Below are 24,845 nucleotides of genomic sequence, written 5' to 3'. Positions count from 1 at the left end.
GCCAAAAATAGTTAATCAATATGTTCATAGTTATTATAGTCATTGCTTAGTTGGGTGTGAGGCTTTAAATTAATGAAATAAATCATCATAAATTGTACATTTCTGTAAATTTGATATCTTAACTAATTTTATATTTATTTTGGTAGCACCCGTACCTGGATGTGTTGCTGTATGTGGTTAAATGATTTTAAAAATGTTGAAAACATAAAAGGTCCATTCAGTAGTTCAACGCAGTTCGACCCAAAATGGCGCCATGTTCTGAGTTGACACCACTCTCCAATCAAGGCACTCTAAGGGGGAAACCATCCCCTCAACTGTCCCCTTCTAGATCCGCTACTGCATCTTAATAGCAAATAATAATGTTAGTTTTCAAAAATACCCCAAATAGGTGATGTATTCTAAAAAGCAAAAAAGTTCCAAGACCCATGTCTGTGCCCATCGATTTAAATGGAAAATAACTGCTGTTTACCACATTGCCTGTGTCCAGGCAATTTCAGGCTTAAGGCTTGCTGATTATGAGAATTTATACATGCAAAAAAAAGTATGGAACTTTGGGGATACTTAGCATATCATAGTGTCTGATATTCAAAAATCCCAGTAGTCAGAAATCCTGATATGGTCAGTCCACAACACAGTGAACACATGCACATCACAGGACCGGAACACGGAACACAAAAAATAACAATGAATTAAAATCAATGATGAATGGAAGCAGCATTTCCTTCATAATCCTGATTCATACAATACTACATATAGAACTCTGTAAAACGTGAGTGTGTACCAATGGGTATGGGGGATGGAATTCCATTTTCACAGAGGGCCTGTACTTTAAACATAGTTGGAAATGTAAAAAAATATACTTCTAACAGCCCATGATTTGAGACAACACATTACAAACACAAATCACACGCTCAACTTTAACAGCAAAGGAAGAACTCATTCAGTCCAGAAACAGAATGAACAGTTTTTATCTTACCTTAAAAAGTGATGCAGGTGTCAGGTCTCGGAGTGCACCTCAGGACCTTGTAATTCCGTTCATGTCTGTCAGTTTCCTCTCAAAGGCAGCGGATGCTGTTGGTTTGAATCCAACTGTCATGTTATCTTTGTCATTGTGCATGCAAATTGTGTCTGAATAGCCATGCACCAGGTTCCAGCACATCCAGGCTGTTAAAAGAGAAAGGCACATAGTATTTACCTTGGTTGATTTTATATTAAATACCCACAACATGCAGAAGAAACAGTGCTTTGATCTATTCCTCCACTGCTTCTGCAATACTGGGTACAGCTAACCTAAAAGTTACCTTTAATAACCTTTAATATGCTAACTGAAAAATTAACTGTGATAAAGCTAAAGCAATAAACCGTTAAAACATTTTGATGAAAAAGCTGCTTCTAACCATGAACTTGATATGAGTTTAGCTTTGGGTAGGGTCTTTTTTAATTTTTTGGCTGTAACCCCCCAAAAAACATATCTGAAGAGTTGACATTTTAATAGGTTTGAATACGTTTAGCATGCCAAGATCAGATGATGAACATATACATAAGTAAATTATGCAGTAGTTTCAATTCAACAGCTTTTTATTTTTCACAACATGAATTTTCAGAAATAAACTTACACACAGAAAATAAGTATAACAATCTACATGTATTTACTCTGGCCTGACTTCTTGCTCCTCCATCTCCTTGAGGTGACGCTTGTTGCTAACTGTATTCATGCAGAAGTTCCAACAGCAAAAATATGTATGATTTTTAGGGTTTACAAACATTTTGGACTGTTAAACTTTCTTTTGTAAGTTAGCAAAGTTGAGGTGAGCAGAGCTAAATTTAGTGGAAGCTAAGTGTTCCACTAATGGTTTTCAAAGTTACTAGAAAAGCTAACTTGCTAATGAAAAAGTTAGCTTTGCTAATTTGCTGTTAGTTGATCAGGTGAACTGTGTCTATCATTGGTCTTTCTTTACATGCAGTGGTTATTACCTCCGCCAGTGAAGCTGGGCACAGTTTATGTTTTCACCCGTTTGTTTGTTTGTTTGTTTGTTTGTTTGTTTGTGAACAGCCTGTAAGCCACAATTTTTCAGACATCGTTACGAAGTTTCATATCCTGATAGACAAGAATTGATTCAGTTTTCGTGGTCATAGGTCAAAGGCAAAAGTCAGGAAAAATCATAGAAAATTAGAAAAATCTGTATTCTCTGACGAATTTTCAAAAATTATGTATAAATTTATGGAAGTGGGAACTAGTGTAGGCGGAGGTTTGCACTCTACGAGTGTGGTGCTCTAGTTGTTTATAAAATTTCAACACTTTGGTGAAAATCATCAGCAAACTTTTGCAATATTCACAAATGCCTCGTGGAATACTGGAACATAGAGTTTGGCTGGAAGCCTTCATGTGTAAATGAAGCAGTTCTTGCTTTCCAATGTCCTTCGGCCATTTGAGCTCCGACAGGATTTCATCAAAGGTCTGTTCTACCTCTGTTTTATCTGTGGAAGGCTGCAGTCACAGCTGTTCGAGACTATTTGTAAAGAGTTCCCATGAACCAATTCATGACTGACTTATTGAAGATGTGCATTATGATGCTTCATGTATTTACCGAAAGGTGTTTTATAGGTTACCTGTACATCGCCATTGAATACGCCCCCTATGGAAACCTTCTCGACTTTCTGAGGAAAAGTCGTGTGTTGGAGACCAACCCAACCTTTGCCAAAGAGCACGGCACTGCTTCAACCCTCACATCCCAGCAGCTGCTGCAGTTCGCTGTTGACGTGGCCACGGGGATGCACTACCTCAGTGACAAACAGGTACGATGAGCAACAGCATGTGTTTAATTGAACAGTGAAGTGCCACTGGGGTCAGTTCATAATGACATGCTGTTAAAATCACCTTGCTAGTGCACTTGGTTTCAGTACAAAAGGTTCCTGGTTCAAATCCCACCCCTGCCACATTTGTCCATGTGATGTGGAGTTGCATCAGGAAGGCATCTGGTGTAAAACCTGTGCCAATTCAACATGCAGATCCACCTCAGATTTGTTGTGGCGACCCCGAGGACAAAGGGAGAAGCTGAAGGGACTTACTTTTTATTTTTGTTACGTTTACCTTTACAAATTGAGTTGGCCTAAGCTATGGTAATTGAGTAAATTTGTTGGGTCAACATGATGAATTTACCTTTTCAAATCTAGTTGGCCTGAACCATGGTAATTAGGTAACAGTAACGCAAATTCATCATGTTGACCCAACAAATTTACACTTAGGTCACTCAGAAAAATTGTTTCTGGCTCAGTTAATGCATTTTACTTGGGTGGAAATACTTTTCATAATTTTTTTATGTTCACTGAGCAAGGTTTTTTTTTTATGATGATGATGATGAAGACATCAATGACAGCTTGGAGTTTTTTGAGGCTCTCTGATGGTGAAGCTGCCACTGAATATGTCTTGGACTTTATTTGCATCAATTATGAAGAAATACAAACAATATGGCACTCTATGGTAAATCTGCATGGAGTAGACAGTTCTCAAAAACTGACTGACTGTGCAAGAATGACAAGAGTGAGGAAAGCCACCAAGACACCCAGACAACCCTGAAGAAGTTATAGGCTTATGTGGATTATGTGATTGGAGAAACTGTGCACAGTGCATGTTTTGCATTTTGTATCACCAGTTCTACAGCTTCATGATAAAGTGGTTTAGAGGAGGATTTTCTTAAAAACAAGACCTGCAGCTACAAATTGCCAGAAGGTACATCTGAGATGCAAGCCTTAGATTTGATCTGTTTTGGTGAAAGAATATCCTTCTCCGCTCTACTCCACTATGAAGCAAAGAGTGAGGATGAGGACTTTCAAGTGATACAAACTCTTTTTTTAATCTCCTTTGCAGTGTATTCACCGGGATCTGGCAGCCAGGAATGTTCTGGTTGGCGATAACCTCGTAGCAAAGATCGCAGACTTCGGCCTGTCTCGCGGGGAAGAAGTTTATGTGAAGAAGACAATGGTGAGATGTGGCATGTTTTAGAACTCATTGCTGTAGCTGATGATTTTCTGCTCCTGTATCTGCATTATTATATGCGTTGTTCTTGTTCCTGGCATTGACGCACAGTGAGTGTTCCAAGGATAACGTGCACCTTCATCACAAAATGAAGACAGAACACTGAAAAAATATTAATTTGTGACACTTATCTCTCTTCCGGCTCTCAGTTTAAAGTTGTACTTATTGTTTTATGAGGCAGTTTTTCAAAAAGCTTCCTGATTTTAATCCCACACTTCATTACATTGTTTATTATTATTATTGTTATTATTTATGATTGTTTATTGTTATTATTATTATTATTATTATTATTAAGATTTTTTGCAAACTGGTATTGATGTCATTCAGACATTAAATCAAAAAGTTGTAGCGCAATAGTCAAAAATTGACTCACCAGTAGAGGGCAGTCTTACTTAATACATATTTATTTGCTCTGCAGGACAGTCTGCAGGTTTTCTTTCCAAACAAAACACTGGAGCAGTTGACTTTTTACAATTAGCACCTGTTGATGTGTTTTAATCTGAAAATCTGCAGAATGTTGGTCTCCACTGCACGTGGGTACACTTTTTTTTTACATTAAAGAACAAGTTCACCATTTTTGTAGCCTTTGTCATAAAAGAAATACTGTTATTGTTGAAACATCAAAGTGCTCTACGCACCTTTGACAATTGTGCCATATGGAATAGATATAGTTAAAAAAAATAACAAAAATAGTTGAGAAGTAAATAGTTGTTTAGCTCCAACATTTATATCACTGCATGTTCTAACACTTATGTTTGGTGTGGTTTTATTGGTCATTGTGTGGTCGAAGCAGATGGTCTGCTTGAGGTTTCACCCTAGAATCAAAAATCAACCTTTCTTTGAAACAAGGAGCGGCGACTCTTGGTGTTGTAGCAGCACATCCGTGTGCACGTTAAGAGTTTGAGCATGTTTCAGACGGTTAAGGCAGACACACTGCAAAAATCACGGCGATGCTTTGATGTGTGTTTGACTTTCAGGGGAGGCTGCCTGTGCGCTGGATGGCCATCGAGTCCCTGAACTACAGCGTATATACAACCAAAAGTGACGTGTGAGTGACACCCTCAACTTTACACGTCTTTCCTCATCTTCTTTTAAGTAAAAACATTTCAGGGTTCCTCATTAAAAAAAAAAAAAAAAAGAACAACAGAAAACAAAATGACACACGGTTAACTCTATTTTACACCTGGTGCAAAGCACAAGCTCTTAATGCACACTGTGTGTCCAACTTTTTTGTATGAATTTTATTCCATCAGACTGCACACAGACAGCCACAGTAATCCTAAGCACAAAACACACCCATGATTAATTGTTTACATACACCTCACATTATGCACTTCAGACAATGCATGAAGATAGGGCCCTTTATGTATCAGGGATGCAAAATATTAAAGCAAATTTTTGCTCTTTGAGACCACTTACAGTATTTCTTGGTAAAACAGGTAATAGCTGGGAACGCAGTTTGATATCTCTTAAAAGATTACATTCACATTATAGCTTGAACTTACCTAAATCTAACTTTAATACCAGATCTGGTTTTTTGACTCTCCCTTTTTTTTTTTTTTTGGTTGTTCCAAGAGATCAGAAACAAGTTACATCCGATTTGTTTTGCCCACAAAAGTCAAGCAAGATCTGTGGTGATGATAAACAAGTTTTATGTCAACGCTGATTTGATCAGACAGTTTGAAAGTGGGCGGACTTAGTGAGTTTGGGAAAGGCTGTAGAATAAAACGGAGATGTCACGGTTAGTGCAGCAGATAAGTGAAACAATCATGCAAATGGTGATAAAAGCATCAAATTTGGCAGAAATACTCCTCAGACAATCCTCTTTTGAAAAAACTGATTGGCCACTTGACTTTTCAATCAGTGGTCAGGTAGGGGTCAATTGAAGGATTAAACAGAGGTCAAAATTAAAAGATGCTCCAATCATATTGAAAAATATTCCACATTATTATCACTTTACCGGGGCGTTGCTGGGCCGGTATCATAGATTTACGTCGACGGTATCTGGCTATACCCGCCCACTGTGCGTAAACAAATGACATCATAGCGTGCACAGCCCAAGAACTGTCCGCAGAGGGGGGAAAAAAACAAACTGTTCGCAGAGGAAAAGATGAAAAGGCGAGAAGTGTGTTTTGGTCCCAATATGGATATTCTGGATGATTTTCTCACGGATAGTACGACAATGAACAGCAGCTAAAGCAGCCAGCTTGATGAGGACGCACTGCTGAATTTGGAGCGCAGCGTGCGCGCCAGCCGACACGACAAAACTTAAGTGAGCCAACTTTTTATGTACGCATTACGTGTTGTGTATCTCAGTAAAAAGTGATAATAATGCAAATAACATGCTGTTGTCATGCGGTATGCATTTTCTGAGTCCCTCCATCCATGCCCAGTCGCCCAAAATGACAGCTATTTGCCCTTGTCTAACTCAGGCGAATAGCTGTCATTTTGGGCGACTGGGCATGGATGGAGGGACTCAGAAAATGCATACCGCCCTCCAAAAGCATGCTATTGTATTATAATTTGCCTGATCATAAAGATTCCAAAAAGGTATAGTTTGGACTATCTGTGACTGAATTCAAAGGAGTTACGGGATAAAAACAGCAAGAATGGTGACAAAGGTCAGTGTCATTCTGTACAGGGGTCAAACGTTAAAGTTGCTCCAATTTTGGTAAAAAGTGATGCAAATTATTGGTTGAGCTAATAGGATTAATAAATGGAATAGTCTTGACAGTGTTGAATGTTTGGTCTCCAAAGTAAAGGTCAAACAAGGTCTACGCCTATTGGATTCTATGACATGTGACATATGTTTACCCCGTAACGTGATAAGTAAGGATGATACATGGTCCAAACTATTCCTTTTTAAAACCGTGTTAATTCAACTAGGAATTTGCATCACTTTTTACCAAAATTGGAGCAACTTTATCTTTTGACCTCTGTGCAAAATGAAACTGAGCTTTGTCACCATTCTTGCTGTTTTTATTCCGTAACTCCGTAGATTTCAGTCACAGATAGTCCAAACTATACCTTTCTGGAATCTTTATGATCAGGCAAATAATGTGGAATATGTTTCAATATGATTGGAGCATCTTTTAATTTTGACCTCTGTGTAATTCTTCAGTTGACCCCTACCTGACCACCGATTGAAAAGTCAAGTGGCCAATCGGTTTTTTCAAAAGAGGATTGTCTGAGGACTATTTCTGCCGAATTTGATGCTTTTATCACCATTTGCAGGATTCCCCTCTAAATATTCTCTTATCCGCTGCACTAGGTTTGTCTTAGCCTAGAGGGCGCTTTATCAAAATGATTTTAAGACTTTCATAAAGAAAGTGAAAAGCATGAATGTTTTCCCCCTTTAAAAAAAAGTCTATAACAAAACTACATTTTTGTTTATTTCAGATTTTGTTGCCTTTTTGTTTTGTTTTGTTTTTATTCCAACAATGATAATCTTTACAGAGCCACTGTCAGTGGTAACGTTTGTTGGGGTTCCCCTCTAAGTTTTAAGGAACCTTTTAAGAGTTACTTCGCCTCCCAGTAAAGCTGTAACCGTGCATGCTGCACGCTGTGACCGTGCACACTGAAGCAGCCAACAGAAAACAACAAATCATCGCGCTGTCACTGCAGCGCTGATAACACGCTGCTGTGCGGCCGATAAGCACGAGCAGGAAACCTCAGCGAAACTTCGCAGACAGACTCAGACGTTATTCTGTCAACTGCAGCCTATTTATACACGGCGGCACGAAGGAAGACGGCTAACAGAGGGTTAAAGGTCGCCTGTGCGGTGAACACTGTTAGAGAGCGAGAATCAACAAGATGGAACGAAGTTCACGGAGCAGTTATTTATTTTCTTTTTATAGCAGAGGTTATCCATAATATCCATAAATAAACATACAGCCCAGGTGACATCTAAAACCTCTGCTGCTTCATATTGATTATTCAGATAACAAGAAGAGTGTTATGTTTAGAAAGCATTCAGTTCATTGCTCATTCACATCAACTGGATTTTATTTTCAAAGATATTTCATAAGAGTCTATTGGTGGCTGTGGGGCGCCTGCAGTCAATCATGCATTTGTGATGTCACCTGAGGGTCACTGAGGGTCATTTGGGGACCTAGAATTCAAGAGGAAGTCAGTCGAGTGCATTCTTCTGTCAAAACAAGTTCTTCATCCACCCCAACTCATAATCCAGCCCTTCAAACTTATTTATTTACTCGCAGTGAGATCTCGCTTAAAATAACTTTGTTTTGGTTCATCGTTGATTTCTTCATTCAGTCATTTCAGTCAATTCATCGGGTAACAGCTGTGTTTTGTGTGCAGAGCCAAATTGATGTTTTCTCAGTGAGAGAAGCTCATTTTGGACAACAACTTGTATGGATTAAACACAGTGCTCGGGTTAGCTGAGGGGAAAGTGGTTTCATTTTAGGTAGACTTGGCCAAATGTGGAGTTTTGCTATTTTGCTAATAAAGAGTCACTCCGAGGACATATAATCTGGTTAGTTCTGGGTTTTTTTTCATGTTCATATTAAATATTCTGCATAGGGGGTGGTGGCCAAGTGGTTAATGCACTTGGTTTCAGTGCTGAAGGTTCCGGGTTCAAATCCCACCCCCGCCACATTTCTCCATGTAATGTGGAGTTGCGTCAGGAAGGGCATCCGGCGTAAAACCTGTGCCAATTCAACATGCAGATCCACCTTGGATTTGCTGTGGCGACCCCGAGTGCAAACAAGGGAGCAGCCGAAGGGACTTACTATTAAATATTCTGCATATTCTATCGCATATAGTCACTGAGATTTGGGGTCAGCCGTATTTCCATCTGGTTGTGTTGTAACCCGCACAGTGTTCTTATAGTGAGCGTTATACATCAAACAAGTGTACCTACCTACATACAAGGGAGGACTGAGACGTTTTGAACGTGACCCATGGTGGTTCTCCAGATTTTACCAACATTTCTTGAGAACATGTGAAGTTTTGACTCACTGGATGCAATGTTGAGAAATGCTGGTTTCCTAGAATGCAACAGACAGAGAACCACACCCTACTTTTTCTGCGTCAGGCTCAAAACGTCTCAGTCACCCCTCGTACACACATTTGCCTTTAATATATACATAAGATATACACACAAACAAAAAGTCTGAAGGTGTAAGTGTTACAGTGCCCATCCAACTGTCCATGAGTCTTATCAGCAGTTTAGTGAATGAGTTTTCTATAAAAGTAAATAATATTTGTGGATTTTTTATTTTTACATACAGTATGACCTAAAATAGCAGTTATGAAATCAGATTTATATTTGTACCCTCTGCCTCATTTATCTATGTGTCATTTCATCCAGGTGGTCTTTTGGTGTTCTTCTCTGGGAAATTGTAAGCTTAGGTAAGTCAGCACATATATATATATATGTGTGTGTGTATGTGTGTGTATAGTGTAGGGAAACTACACCAAACCAGACAAATCTTTGAGTGCTGAACACTGAAGTTTTTGTTGCTGATGTGAACATGATGGTGATTATATTTTTAAATATTTCAAAGCATGCAACTATCAAACTCATTAACTTTTTTCCCTAATTCCTGTGCGTAAGGTGGAACTCCTTACTGTGGGATGACGTGCGCTGAGCTTTATGAAAAACTGCCACAAGGCTACAGGATGGAGAAACCCAAAAACTGTGATGATGAGGTGTAAGTATCCAACACAGTGTAGCTGATAACTAGCTTTTCCTTCTTTTTGTTGAACATTTTGTACCTAGACGATTTGCCTTGTTTCGTTTGTTAAAGAAGAGAAATACTTTTTTACCTGCATTGCCGAAAGCAGAACAGGTGTCAGAACTGCTCGGGTTTATGTGATATCTTGACAGTGTCTTTATGTATCAGGGTGAGATTTGGTGCACAACTTCAAATCACAAAGTCCTCAAGCAAGTTTGGCATTGAGCATGTTTTGATTCTAATTGTAGCCACCAGGGGCCAGTGTTTCTGAAACCAGTAAGTCCAGAAAGATGTAGAGCATCAAGGTGAAGCCTCGTACAATACGCAAGATCACATCACTAGACTTCAGACAAGTTCAGTGTTGGCTGCATTTAAATTCTAGCTGTGGAAACCTGTGGGCGAGACCTTTGAAACCTTGAAGCAGTATCGTGACACTGACTTTGTGTATCAAGATTCAAACTTAGGGATGGGTACTGAACCGTGGTATTAAAGGGGCTCCAATGCAAGGTTATTAAAGACCAGAGTATCGATAAGCACCCCCCTCCCCTTAACAGTACTGCTTTCAGTACTGGAGAAATTAAGGATATAAATTGAGAGCGTGCTCTCTCTCTCTCTGACTCCTTTGAAGCTTTGTGCCCAGACCTGAAGGCAGGTCTTCTTGTCAGGTATCACATTACGACTTCTGTCTGTCTCACTCTCTCTGGCAGCTTGTGTGTGTGTGTGTGAGCGAGTGCCTGTTTGTCCGTGTGTTTGTGTTGCTGCCTCTGAACCAGCATTCTGTCTTTCGCTAGAAGTGTGTGTCTGTGTGTGTGTGTGTACAAGCAACTGTGAAGACAGAGTGCCAATTGAGCATTTGCCACAGATAATGGCAGAGAGGATTAAATGCTCAAACGTGTGCTTGCATTTGACAGTTTTTTTAAAGGCATTTAGAAAATAAATGCATTGTTAATTCTACTCTTAGTTTGATTCTTTTTTGTTCTTCAAAAACTGATAAGAATACCATTAAAGTACCTGACCAATAAGGAGTACCACTAAGAATGGGAGTAAAATCTTAACAATGCCCGTCCCTATTCAGACTTGGCACACAATGTCACATCACTAAGGCCTTGCATATAGAATATGCTGATTCACCACAATGAAGAACTTTCTAAACTTTGTTGGAAATCCAGATCAGGATTTGGTTCCAGGTGCTTCAAAGCTGCAGGATTAGGTACTTTTGGTAATTTAGTGTTTTATTTTTCCCTGTGCAGCTATGAGCTGATGAGGCAGTGCTGGAGGGATCGGCCTTATGAAAGGCCGCCCTTCTCCCAAATCTCTGTTCAACTCAACAGGATGCAAGAGGCCAGAAAGGTAAGACTTCAGCACGACAATAAAGGTGGACCGCAATACGTCGGTTTAGATCTCAACTTCATGACTTCCATCCTACAGGCTTATGTCAACATGGCTCTTTTTGAGAACTTCACCTACGCCGGGATAGATGCCACAGCTGAGGAGGCCTGACTACCAGCCCCCCCAGACCCTCGCTTACCACGTAGCCTTAAGAGGAAACCTCAAGGATGGACGCCGCGTTACTGCCGCTTACCTGTTGCTCATCGTCGAGACAGGAAGACCAGGCGCTCCACTAAAATCACCCAGCTTTAGACGGAGAACTGTGACAGGACACTGTGACTATACTGGACGTGTCAACCGATGTGGATTATGGCTGGGCCATGGATGCAGAGCTGGAGGGAAAAAAGGACAACTTTGTACCTCTTGATCTGACAAAAGCTGCAACGTTGTACTTTTTTTTATTGTGTGAGAGAAGACGACGGCGCTACGTGATTTGCTTTAACACCACAGGGTCTGTGGGGCTTCAGTGCAGGACTTCATCATCTCTTAAAGGAGAAAATCTTTTTATAGAGGATACAAAAAAAAGTGTGGACCACATTATCGAACATTCAAGTTCTCAGAGTTGGATATTAGCGATGAACGATGTGAACGATGCAGCACTTAAACCAGCGTTATTCAAGTCCTCAGTAAGTTTTTCTTGTCACTGCCATGAGAATGTTCACTACTACCAGTGGTGGGCACAGTTCCGCTAATCCGCTAACCGCTAATTATCAAAGCTAACTTTTTTGTTAGCGGATTAGCTTTTCAAAAACCAGCAGCAGACCAATTAGTCTCCGATAAATTTAGTTCTGATAACTTTTAGACTGCTAACGTTTTTTTGCATAGTTACTCACGGTGAAAAACATTTATAAACCCTGTTGGCTCCTGTCTGTTATGTATTTTGCAGCAGTGAGACAGTTAAGAGAAGCTGAGCTCAACTTTACCCCAGCAGAAGAGGCCTGGCCACCAGGCTGCCAAAAAAACAAACAAACAAACAAAAAAACAACAAAAACAAAAGTCATTACCTTTACAGCATACAGCGGTCCAGCCATGAGGCCAAAGTCTTCAAAAGGAAAGCAGGTTTGACTTATGGTTTTGATTTATAAACCAAATTAATCCAGATAGTTTAACTACATTAATATCAATGCTGTCATTTGTACACAGTGAAAATATAACACATCTTTTCATTTTAAAATAATGCACTAATTCTGAAGTTTTAAACATGAACACACACAGATGCCAAACTGCATTATGGGTAAACTGAGCCTGTGATCACTGATTGGTTGATGCATTTCACCAACACAAAACTTAAGGTGTCTGTTGGTTTTTACAAATAAGTGTGTATTTGTAAAATATGTCATTTTTTCATTTGTTAAAAAAAGGCATTTGCAAAACTGAAAATTCTGTTAAGTTGTGATTCAGCCAGGCAGCAACAACTGTGTGATATAACCGGGCATCATTCACACTCCCATCCAGTAGATGGCAGTGTTCTATGCATTTGACCCATCTACTGGATGGCATATTACATACTGGCATATTATGTTACTATGCTTTTTATTTTTATTTTATTATTATTTTTTTTACTATGCTTCTTAATCTTTTAATTCATTTTATTTTGTTTTCTGAATTGTTTTGTGTGAAGTGCCTTGAGGCAACTCTGTTGTGATTTGGCGCAATATAAAGTGAATAAATTGAATTGAAATTGAGGCTCAGTTTACCCATAATGCATTTTGGCATCTGTGTGTGTTAATGTTCAACACTTCAGAATTAGTGTCTTATTTTAAAATTAAAGATATGCATTATATTTTTACATTGTACAAATGACAGACTTGACAATTAATGTAGTTAAACTATCCGGATTAATTTGGTTTATAAATCAAAACCATAAGTCAAATCTGCTTTCATTTTGAGGACTTCAGCCTCAATGCTGAACTGCTGTATCCTGTGAATGAAAATGACTCCTCCTCACGGCAGTGGGCAGGGCGCACAAAGACTGAAGCGCTGGCTCGTTAGTTGTGATCATCTTTGATTCTAATCAGAAGCATTGGTGGTGTTTAAAGGCAAAATTGGCCTGTCAGTAGCTGAGTGTATGGGAGACAATACTGAAAGTTAACGGTTAGCTGTAACTTCCACTAAATTTTTTAGTGGTTTATTGGTCTCGCATTATAAACGTTAAATTTTTAGGCAGCTGATTAGCGGTTATCAAAGCTAACTTTTTGATTAGCTGTGCCCACTACTGACTACTACTGTATGTACTTCGTATTTTCGTTAAGAATGTGTAGATGTATAAAAGCATCCTATATGAATGTACGCAGTTACAGATAGATATGTACCCACTGTATTCTGTACGCGCCATATTTGACACTATGCAACATATCCCAATGTAAAGGTGAATACTAAATGTTGTATGTACAGTATGTTTTTATTAAACGGCTTCTCAAATAAAGCTTTGGCGTGTTGACTGGACTCATCACCGGGAGCAACAGTAGTGTGTGGCCAAAACCAGACAAAGTGGCCAGAACAGGATTATGAAGTTTCCACATGGATCCAGTCTTAGTGGCTTAAATAGCCATTTGTCCATGTTGACTCCAGATATTAAAAATTACAATACAGTAACACTTAACACCTTTTATTAGGCTGACATTCAGTATGAACACTTTCAAAATGTGCTGGGTAGAAACCAATAATATTAAATGTAATAAATGTCACTCTAATTTAGCACATAAAATAAATACCAAATGAAATGGAATTTGACAATATCAATTTATTCGATCAAATAGGAGCATTTCTATACAGAAATTGATTTTCAATCGGTCATTTCATTGCCATCTTGAATTTTCAAGCATCCAATTGACCAGCTATGCTCAGTAATATCATGAATTACCATGCCACATTTGGTGCTTGTGCCACTAAATGCATGATTTTTCCATTATCTGCTCCACGAGCATGAAATTGATCCCTGTAATCAGGATCAAAGGAAACATGATCAAGCAACAAGTCCCAATTTAATTTTTATTCTTATTACTGAATTTATATCCCGATTGACTTGATCCTGAAATCTAGATCAAAGAAAGAATGATCAAGACAAATCACGACCTTTGCTTCATCTTACCAAACTTAGATACTGATTTCTTTGATCCTGTAATCAGTTTAAATCAGGTTTAAATATCAAATACAGGATCAGAATCAAATGAATCACCATCAAAGATCAATTGTCACACACGATTCATTGTATGATCACAAAAGGCATCCAGATCAAAAGCAGGGTCTGGATCAAAGAAACCAGGCTCAAAGAATTAAAGTCTTCAACCTAAATTCAATTGAATACACTACAAAGACAAGATATTTAATGTTCAAACAGACTTTGTTTTTGTGCAAATATTTGCTCATTTTGAAATGGATGCCTGCAACACATTTCAAAAAAGCTGGGACAGGGGCAACAAAAGACTGGGAAAGTTGATGAATACTAAAAGAACACCTGTTTGGAACATTCCACAGGTGAACAGATTAATTGGAAACAGGTGAGTGTCATGATTGGTTATGAAAGGAGCATCCCCAAAAGGCTCAGCTGTTCACAAGCAAAGACTGGGCGAGGATCATCACTTTTTTTTTTTTTTTTTTTTTTTTTCTATTTTTTTATATAGCGCCAAATCACAACAAACAGTTGCCCCAAGGCGCTTTATATTGTAAGGCAAGGCCATACAATAATTATGTAAAACCCCAACGGTCAAAACGACCCCCTGTGAGCAAGCACTTGGCTACAGTGGGAAGGAAAAACTCCCTTTTAACAGGAAGAAACCTCCAGCAGAACCAGGCTCAGGGAGGGGCAGTCTTCTGCTGGGACTGGTTGGGGCTGAGGGAGAGAACCAGGAAAAAGACATGCTGTGGAGGGGAGCAGAGATCGATCACTAATGATTAAATGCAGAGTGGTGCATACAGAGCAAAAAGAGAAAGAAACAGTGCATCATGGGAACCCCCCAGCAGTCTACGTCTATAGCAGCATAACTAAGGGATGGTTCAGGGTCACCTGATCCAGCCCTAACTATAAGCTTTAGCAAAAAGGAAAGTTTTAAGCCTAATCTTAAAAGTAGAGAGGGTGTCTGTCTCCCTGATCTGAATTGGGAGCTGGTTCCACAGGAGAGGAGCCTGAAAGCTGAAGGCTCTGCCTCCCATTCTACTCTTACAAACCCTAGGAACTACAAGTAAGCCTGCAGTCTGAGAGCGAAGCGCTCTATTGGGGTGATATGGTACTACGAGGTCCCTAAGATAAGATGGGACCTGATTATTCAAAACCTTATAAGTAAGAAGAAGAATTTTAAATTCTATTCTAGAATTAACAGGAAGCCAATGAAGAGAGGCTGTTGTGTGGGCCGCTGAAGAGGAGGTACTGCTGGCCCACCACCACCAGAGGGCGCCCTGCCTGGAGTGCGGGCTCCAGGCACCAGAGGGCGCTGCCGCCTTATGGGAGCAGCCAGGGTGACAGCTGTCACCCATCACTGGACACAGCTGTTCCACTCAGCACAGAGGTATATCAGGAGGACGGCGTCTCCACCTCAGTGCCAAGATATCGCCTAAGACTGAGGTAATATTCTCTGCATTCATATTCTGAACAACCAGCTAAAACTTGTTAAACCTTTTCAGGACTGTTGACTACTGGTAGCTACATTGCTTGGATAGTACTCACCTTCCTGCTATACATTGACAAGAGGTGGAGGCGGCTTCTCCCCTCTCCGTTACTGGGTGCTGTCGCATCCACACCTGTGTGTTGTTGCTCTCTCCCGCCAGCAGTACCGGATCCGACGAGCGGAGGCAGTGGCCACCTGGGAATTCGGGACTTGGCGGTTCCAGTATTTCCAGGGTTCGGTGGCAGAGGAGATCTGGGTGGTTCCGGTTCGACTGAGACGGACGTCTCCTACCTTCGAGCCTGCCCACACGACACCAGCGGATTCGACCCCAAATTGTGATTGTTGTATTCATTGTGCTCGTTTCACAATAGTAAACCTTGTGATTCACCTTCCTCCATTGTCCGTTCATTGCTCCCCCTGTTGTGGGTCCGTGTTCCTACACTTTCACAACAGAGGCCAATATGGGTGAGATATGCTCTCTCCTTCTAGTCCCCGTCAGTACTCTAGCTGCAGCATTTTGAATTAACTGAAGGCGTTTTAGGGAACTTTTAGGACAACCTGATAATAATGAATTACAATAGTCCAGCCTAGAGGAAATAAATGCATGAATTAGTTTTTCAGCATCACTCTGAGACAAGACCTTTCTGATTTTAGAGATATTGCGTAAATGCAAAAAAGCAGTCCTACATATTTGTTTAATATGCGCTTTGAATGACATATCCTGATCAAAAATGACTCCAAGATTTCTCACAGTATTACTAGAGGTCAGGGTAATGCCATCCAGAGTAAGGATCTGGTTAGACACCATGTTTCTAAGATTTGTGGGGCCAAGTACAATAACTTCAGTTTTATCTGAGTTTAAAAGCAGGAAATTAGAGGTCATCCATGTCTTTATGTCTGTAAGACAATCCTGCAGTTTAGCTAATTGGTGTGTGTCCTCTGGCTTCATGGATAGATAAAGCTGGGTATCATCTGCGTAACAATGAAAATTTAAGCAATACCGTCTAATAATACTGCCTAAGGGAAGCATGTATAAAGTGAATAAAATTGGTCCTAGCACAGAACCTTGTGGAACTCCATAATTAACTTTAGTCTGTGAAGAAGATTCCCCATTTACATGAACAAATTGTAATCTATTAGACAAATATGATTCAAACCACCGCAGCGCAGTGCCTTTAATACCTATGGCATGCTCTAATCTCTGTAATAAAATTTTATGGTCAACAGTATCAAAAGCAGCACTGAGGTCTAACAGAACAAGCACAGAGATGAGTCCACTGTCCGAGGCCATAAGAAGATCATTTGTAACCTTCACTAATGCTGTTTCTGTACTATGATGAATTCTAAAACCTGACTGAAACTCTTCAAATAGACCATTCCTCTGCAGATGATCAGTTAGCTGTTTTACAACTACCCTTTCAAGAATTTTTGAGAGAAAAGATCGAAGCATTAAATAATGGTAGGGCTTCCTTGAGCAGCCTGGTAGGAATGGGGTCTAATAAACATGTTGATGGTTTGGATGAAGTAACTAATGAGAATAACTCAGACAGAACAATCGGAGAGAAAGAGTCTAACCAAATACCGGCATCACTGAAAGCAGCCAAAGATAACGATACGTCTTTGGGATGGTTATGAGTAATTTTTTCTCTAATAGTTAAAATTTTGTTAGCAAAGAAAGTCATGAAGTCATTACTAGTTAAAGTTAATGGAATACTCAGCTCAATAGAGCTCTGACTCTTTGTCAGCCTGGCTACAGTGCTGAAAAGAAACCTGGGGTTGTTCTTATTTTCTTCAATTAGTGATGAGTAGAAAGATGTCCTAGCTTTACGGAGGGCTTTTTTATAGAGCAACAGACTCTTTTTCCAGGCTAAGTGAAGATCTTCTAAATTAGTGAGACGCCATTTCCTCTCCAACTTACGGGTTATCTGCTTTAAGCTACAAGTTTGTGAGTTATACCACGGAGTCAGACACTTCTGATTTAAAGCTCTCTTTTTTCAATTTTCTATTTATTTTCCTTTATACGTATAGCGCCAAATCATAACATTGTTGCCTCAAGGCGACTTTGTGAACAACTGCATGAAAAAATAGTCCAACAGTTTAAGAACAATGTTTCTCAATGTTCAATTGTAAGGAATTTAGGGATTCCATCATCTACAGTCCATAATATAATTAGAAGATTCAGCGAATCTGGAGAACTTTCTACACATAAGCGGCAAGGCCAAAAACCATCATTGAATGCCCATGACCTTCGATCCCTCAGGCAGCACTGCATTAAAAACTGACATCATTGTGTAAAGGATCTTACCGTGTGGACTCAGGAACACTTCAGAAAACCGCTGTCAGTTAACACAGTTTGTCGCTACATCTACAAGTGCAAGTTAAAACTCTACAATGCAAAGCGAAAGCCATACATCAACAACATCCAGAAACGCTGCCGCCTTCTCTGGGCCCAAGCTCATTTGAAATGGACAGACACAAAGTGGAAAAGTGTGCTGTGGTCTGATGAGTCCACATTTCAAATTGTTTTGGGAAATCATGTCCAGAGTCATGTCCTCTGGACAAAAGAGGAAAAAGACCATCCAGATTGTTACCAGTGCAAAGTTCAAAAGCCAGCATCTGTGATGGTATGGGGTGTGTTTGTGCCCATAGCATGGACAACTTACACATCTGTGATGGCACCATCAATACTGAAAGGTACATCCAGGTTTTGGAGCAACACATGCTGCCATCCAAGCAACGTCTTTTTCAGGGACGTCCCTGCTTATTTCAACAGGACAATGCAAAGCCACATTCTGCACGTGTTACAACAGCGTGGCTTTGTAGTATCAGAGTGCAGGTACTAGACTGGCCTGCCTGCAGTCCAGACCTGTCGGCCATTGAAAATGTGTGGTGCATTATGAAGCACAAAATACAACAATGGAGACCCCAGACTGTTGAACGACTGAAGTCGTACATCAAGCAAGAATGGAAAAGAATTCCACCTACAAAGCTTCAACAATTAGTGTCCTCAGTTCCCAAATGCTTATTGAATGTTGTTAGAAGGAAAGGTGATGTAACACAGTGGTAAACATACCACTGTCCCAGCTTTTTTGAAACGTGTTGCAGGCATCCATTTCAAAATGAGCAAATATTTGAACAAAAACAATAAAGTCTATCCGTTTGAACATTAACCATCTTGTCTTTGTGGTGTATTTAATTGAATAAAAGTTGAAGAGGATTTGCAAATCATTGTATTCTGTTCTTATTTACATTTTACACAATGTCCCAACTTCATTGGAAATGGGGTTGTAGCTCGTAGCAATATCTCATGTTTCTCATTTTGGTTGTTGTTCCTTGAACTGGTTTAGAGCCTTGATTGTACGTAATCATAAAACAACTACAGCCCCCACAATGCAACTTCACAGTTGGGAATAACTTTTGTTGTTTTAGAGCTCTCGTTCGGGTGCTCTATCGATATCATGTGGTTTCTCTTTATTTCTCGCAGTAGTAATATAACTCTGATTGTTAAGCTGATGGTTTCTTTTCATTGTGAACATGGCAGGAAAGACAGCAGTAAGAAAACAGACCAAGAACATTGAACTCTCAGCTGCACCGAGCTGATCTGTCACTGGGTTTCCTCCACAAATCAACAGCAGGCACAGAACTGTCCGTCAAACCCGACCTCATCTGGCTTCCTGATGAACAACACACAAGAACACAACGTTCTTGTGCATGTACACACAACTGCACGTGTGTGTACACACACACGTGCAGTCATAACCATAACCAGAGCTGCAATGACACGCCACCGGATAATGAAGCTAAAGGAGTCATGTCAGACTAAATTATTTTTGTATCTATTGTGGGGGTAAGACGTTAAACACTTATAAATTCCCAAAATTTTATGATGGTGCACGTACAAAGTCTGCTGCCATAAGTATACCTTTGGCCTTAAGTGGCTTGTTTTAGAATTCTGTGAAACAGTGTGGGAGTCAGGACCTGAATTGAATAGAATAGAGCCTTTATTGTCATTTTGCAGGTACCTACATACAACAAAATTTATCCTCTTCATGTCTTCTTTGTCTTTCTGCTGTTCCCGTTAGGGGTTACCACAGCAGATCAATCGTTTCCATCTCACCCTGTCCTCTGTATCTTCCTCTGTCACACCAACCACCTGCATGTCCTCCTTCAACACATCCATAAACCTCCTCTTTGGTCTCCCTCTTCTCCTCCTGCCTGGTGGCTCCATCCTCAGCATCCTTCTCCCTATATACCCTGGGTCCCTCCTCTGCACATGTCCAAACCATCTCAATCTCGCCTCTCTGACTTTGTCTCCAAACCGTCCCACCTGAGCTGTCCCTCTGATATGTTCATTCCTAATCTTGTCCATTCTTGTTACTCCCAAAGAGAATCTCAACATCTTCAGCTCTGCCTTCTGTCTTTTTGTTAGTGCCACCATCTCTAAGCCGTACAACATACAGTGAGGAAAATAAGTATTTGAACACCCTGCGATTTTGCAAGTTCTCCCATTAGAAATCATGGAGGGGTCTGAAATTTTCAACTTAGGTGCATGTCCACTGTGAGAGACAATCTAAAAAAAAAAAAAAAAAAATCCGGAAATCACAATGTATGATTTTTTTAATAATTTATTTGTATGTTACTGCTGCAAATAAGTATTTGAACACCTGTGAAACTCAATGTTAATAGTTGGTACAGTAGCCTTTGTTTGCAATTACAGAGGTCCAACGTTTCCTGTAGTTTTTCACCAGGTTTGCACACACTGCAGCAGGGATTTTGCTCCACTCTTCCATACAGATCTACTCTAGATCTTTCAGGTTTGGAGTTTCAGCTCCCTCCAAAGATTTTCTATTGAGTTCAGGTCTGGAGACTGGCCAGGCCACTCCAGGACCTTGAAATGCTTCTTGCGGAGCCCCTCTTTAGTTGCCCTGGCTGTGTGTTTGGTGTCATTGTCATGCTGGAAGACCCAGCCATGACCCATCTTCAATGCTCTTCTTGAGGGAAGGAGGTTGTTTGCCAAAATCTCACAATACATGACCCCATCCATCCTCCCTTCAATACGGTGCAGTCGTCCTGTCCCCTTTGCAGAAGAGCACCCCCAGAGTATGATGTTTCCACTCCCATACTTCACGGTTGGGATGGTTTTCTTGGGGTTGTTCTCATCCTCTAAACATGGTAATTGGAGTTGATTCCAAAAAGCTCTCTATTCTGGTCTCATCTGACCACATGACCTTCTCCCATGCATTCTCTGGATCATCCAGATGGTCACTAGATAACTTCAAACGGGCCTGGATATGTGCTGGCTTGAGCAGGGGACCTTGCTGCCCTGCAGGATTTTAAACCATGACAGCATCATGTGTTACTAATGTAATCTTTGTGACTGTGGTCCCAGCTCTCTTCAGGTCATTGACCAGGTCCTCCTGTGTAGTTCTGAGCTTTGTCAGAATCATCCTTACCCCACAAAGTGAGATCTTGCATGGAATCCCAGACCGAGGGAGCTTGACAGTCATCTTGTGTTTCTTCCACTTTCTAATAAATAATCATAACAGTTGTTGTCTTCTACCAAGCTACTTGCCTGTTGTCCTGTAGTCCATCCCAGCCTTGTGCAGGTCTACAGTTTTGTCCCTGGTGTCCTTAGACAGCTCTTTGGTCTTGGCTATGGTGGACAGGTTGGAGTGTGATTGATTGGGTGTGTGAACAGGTGTCTTTTATACAGGTAACAAGTTCAAACAGGTGCAATTAATACAGGTAAAAAGTGCAGAATAAGAGGGCTTCTTAAAGAAAAATTAACAGGTCTGTGTGAGCCAGAATTCTTGCTGGTTGGTAGGGGTTCAAATACTTAATTTGCAGCAGTAACATACAAATAAATTATTAAAAAAATCATACATTGTGATTTCCAGATTTTTTTTTTTAGATTATGTCTCTCACAATGGACATGCACCTAAGATGAAAATTTCAGACCCCTCCATGATTTCTAAGTGGGAGAACTTGCAAAATCGCAGCGTGTTCAAATACTTATTTTCCTCACTGTAGCTGGTTTCATTACTGTCTTGTAAACTTTCCCCTTCACTCTTGCTGATATTCTTCGGTCGCAAATCACTCCTGCCACCTTTCTCCACCCACTCCACCCCGCCTGCACTCTCTTCTTCAACTCTTTACCACACTCTCCATTACTTTGAACAGTTGACCCCAAATATTTAAACTCATCTACTTTCACCACTTCTACTACTTGTAACCGCACTATTCCACTGGGCTCACTCTCATTCACACACATGTACTCTGTCTTGCTTCTACTGACTTTCATTCCCCTTCTCTCCAAAGCATATCTCCACCTCTCCAGACTAGACTCAGCTTGCTCTCTACTCTCACTACAGATCACAATGTCATCTGCAAACATCATAGTCCATGGGGACTCCTGTCTGATCTCATCCGTCAACCTGTCCATCACCACTGCAAACAAGAAAGGACTCAGAGCTGATCCTTGGTGTAATCCCACCTCCACCTTGAATGAGTCTGTCATTCCGACTGCGCATCTCACCGCTGTCACACTATTCTTGTACATGTCCTGCACTACCCTAACATACTTCTCTGCCACTCCAGACTTCCTCATACAATGCCACAACTCTTCTCTTGGCACCCTATCATAAGCTTTTTCTAAGTCCACAAACACACAATGTAACTCTTTCTGGCTTTCTCTGTACTTCCCCAACAGTATTCTCAGAGCAAACATTGCATCTATAGTGCTCTTTCTCGGCATGAAACCATATTGCTGCTCACAAATCTTCACCCGTTTTCTAAGCCTAGCTTCTACTACTCTTTCCCATAACTTCATGCTGTGGCTGATCAACTTTATGCCTCTGTAGTTACTGCAGCTCTGCACATCACCCTTGTTCTTGAAAATAGGAACCAGCACACACTTTCTTTATTCATCAGCTCTTCAAAATATTCCCTCCACCTTCTCAGCACACACTCCTTACTTGCCAACAATGGAGAAACACCTCTGTTGGAAGCCTTAAGGACAAGTTGGAACATGCCCAGCTGTTAAACAATTTCTCAGATACTCACTCCACTGAAAGCCATCAAAAGCCGCCTGGATTTTACAAATGGTTATCAACACGGAGGTGTTTTTCCTGTGGCGGAGCTGCAATCCGTCCGCACATCTTTCATTAAAAAAATCTCCTTTAACAGTGGAATATCCGGATAAAATACTGAAACCAACTTCTTCTGAAACTTCTCTGTTCTCTCACGACGTCCTGGATCAATAGAGCCTGAAATGTGGAGGTTTTCAGCTTGAAACAGGCTGACGATGGTGCCTGGGAGCGCTGCGCGACATCCCGCTCCGTGGGAAGTCCTTAAAGCGACAGTATCACCGAAAACCAGCTGAATTTTTCGAACCGTGTCCACTTTGATGTGCCTCACAGGTTTTGAAAAAATTTTGATCAAACAAAGCGCCAGTCTCTCAGCAACTTCTCAGACAAAGGAATTCCGACGAGGGGCTGGATGACTCCTCCCACAAGGAGTGCTCACAGGCGAATGACGTCACCGACAGGCGTGGAAAAACTCACGCATGCGCACGAGGGTTCAAGCATGTCTGATGTAAAAACATATGAATGAAATCCATATAGTTTTTGAAAAAAATAAAAAGGACCTATACTTTATTGACAGACCTCGTAGTTCGTTAAGATTTTATATGTTCTAGACTTTCTGCATATGAACTGAAGAAAAAAAAGAAAACAACATATCTCAAAATATTAGAACTGTTGTGGGCTGCCTGCTCTGTTCCTGCTGCTGCTCTTTTTTCCCCCTCTGCACAGTTGGCATGCTGCAAGCTGATCGACACACCTGATCTTCATCCAATCAGCACCTGCATAAGAACCCCGGCTCTTCATTCCATCTTCGCCAGAATCTTCGCTAACCATCCACGGTAAGCTTGGCCTCTCTATTTTTCCAGAAATAGAATTTCTCTGACTTTTTGGGTGTTTCCACACACCACCTGTCTGAGCCTCAGCTTAGAGCTGACTTCGTCCTCGTTGCTGCCACACCGAGACCAGCTTGACCTACAGCCTGTGCGCGGAGCACATCCACTCTGCATCTACCAGCTAAGTGTTTGTTCACCTCTGCTCACACGAACCGCTTCACACTGAACTCTACTTGGAATATCATACAAACTGAACTGTGATCCATTCCTGATAACAAACACTAAGAAGCAACTGAACTGATTCCTGGCCGTCTGCTTATTTGGACCAGCTGCAAACAGTTATCTCTAATTCAAACTGAACTGTGAAGTTTTATGATAAAACATAACTTGAAGAATCTGAACTGTATCACTCTGTCTAACAACTGCACTCCTGGACCAGCTGTGATAGTTTGTCACTGATTGACTGTGAGAATCACTTCTGGAAGTGACTGGTTCAGCATTCACGCCTCTATCTCTCCTCCCCAGTCACGTCGACAGCTTGCAGGCAGCCACCTGGCTCCGGGTCCCTTCCACCTGAACCGAAGACATCTGGGCTGCGGTTCCCCTGGTTCCACCGCTGAGCGGGCCGGTCTCCACGCGGCTAGATTGCCGCACACTGTATTCATTAACCTCAGTATCTGAACTCATTGTAAATAAATCTCTTTTCTAATGTACCTTATCTGCTCCCTGCTTTTGGGTTCGTCCTTCATCCACGCCGAACCGTAACAGAAGATTCTGGCCACGTCATGGACCCAGCGGGGGAAGATAGTTTTCAGCAAGCACTTAGCATCTAGGGAGAGTACCTCGGAAAGCTCCAGCAAGCCATAGATTCCATTGTGGATCACGTGAGCACACTCACAGACCATGTCAAACACTCCAACACCCGCCTCTCAGATCTCTCATCACAGCTGTCTCAGCTTTCAGTCAGTCACACTCCGACGCCGTCTCCTGCTGTCCCAGCTCAGTTAATCACCTCTTCGTTCTCCGGCGCTGACTCCGCGGTTCCGCCCGAACCATACATATGCCACCCAGAACCGTTCACGGGTTGTGTAGATACATGTGCCAGTTTTCTGATGCAATGCTCTCTTGTTTTTGATCACGTCCTTCTCATTATAGCTCCGATAAAAGTAAAGTTGCTTTCATCATTAATCTGCTCAGAGGAGACG

At 40.9% G+C, this 24,845-nt stretch overlaps 1 protein-coding gene across 2 annotated transcripts in view; it reads left to right on the top strand.

The window, feature by feature from the left end:
* The window catches only part of tie1 (tyrosine kinase with immunoglobulin-like and EGF-like domains 1), a 58,246-nt gene extending 46,599 nt beyond the window's left edge, over nucleotides 1-11,647 (top strand). For both annotated transcript variants that reach the window (XM_034179526.1, XM_034179525.1), the window contains 7 exons: nucleotides 2,606-2,796; nucleotides 3,869-3,982; nucleotides 5,014-5,084; nucleotides 9,366-9,406; nucleotides 9,612-9,708; nucleotides 10,983-11,082; nucleotides 11,161-11,647. In XM_034179526.1, coding sequence (XP_034035417.1) covers nucleotides 2,606-2,796; nucleotides 3,869-3,982; nucleotides 5,014-5,084; nucleotides 9,366-9,406; nucleotides 9,612-9,708; nucleotides 10,983-11,082; nucleotides 11,161-11,232 — 686 coding nt within the window. In that variant the 3' untranslated portion in view covers nucleotides 11,233-11,647. The remainder of the gene's footprint in view (nucleotides 1-2,605; nucleotides 2,797-3,868; nucleotides 3,983-5,013; nucleotides 5,085-9,365; nucleotides 9,407-9,611; nucleotides 9,709-10,982; nucleotides 11,083-11,160) is intronic.
* Nucleotides 11,648-24,845: the final 13,198 nt, after the last annotated feature.

Source organism: Thalassophryne amazonica, chromosome 10, assembly GCF_902500255.1.
Source record: "Thalassophryne amazonica chromosome 10, fThaAma1.1, whole genome shotgun sequence".
NCBI classification, from domain to species: domain Eukaryota; kingdom Metazoa; phylum Chordata; class Actinopteri; order Batrachoidiformes; family Batrachoididae; genus Thalassophryne; species Thalassophryne amazonica.
The sequence above is the reverse complement of the archived record's forward strand: the minus strand, read 5'-3'. Positions and strand labels throughout refer to the sequence as shown.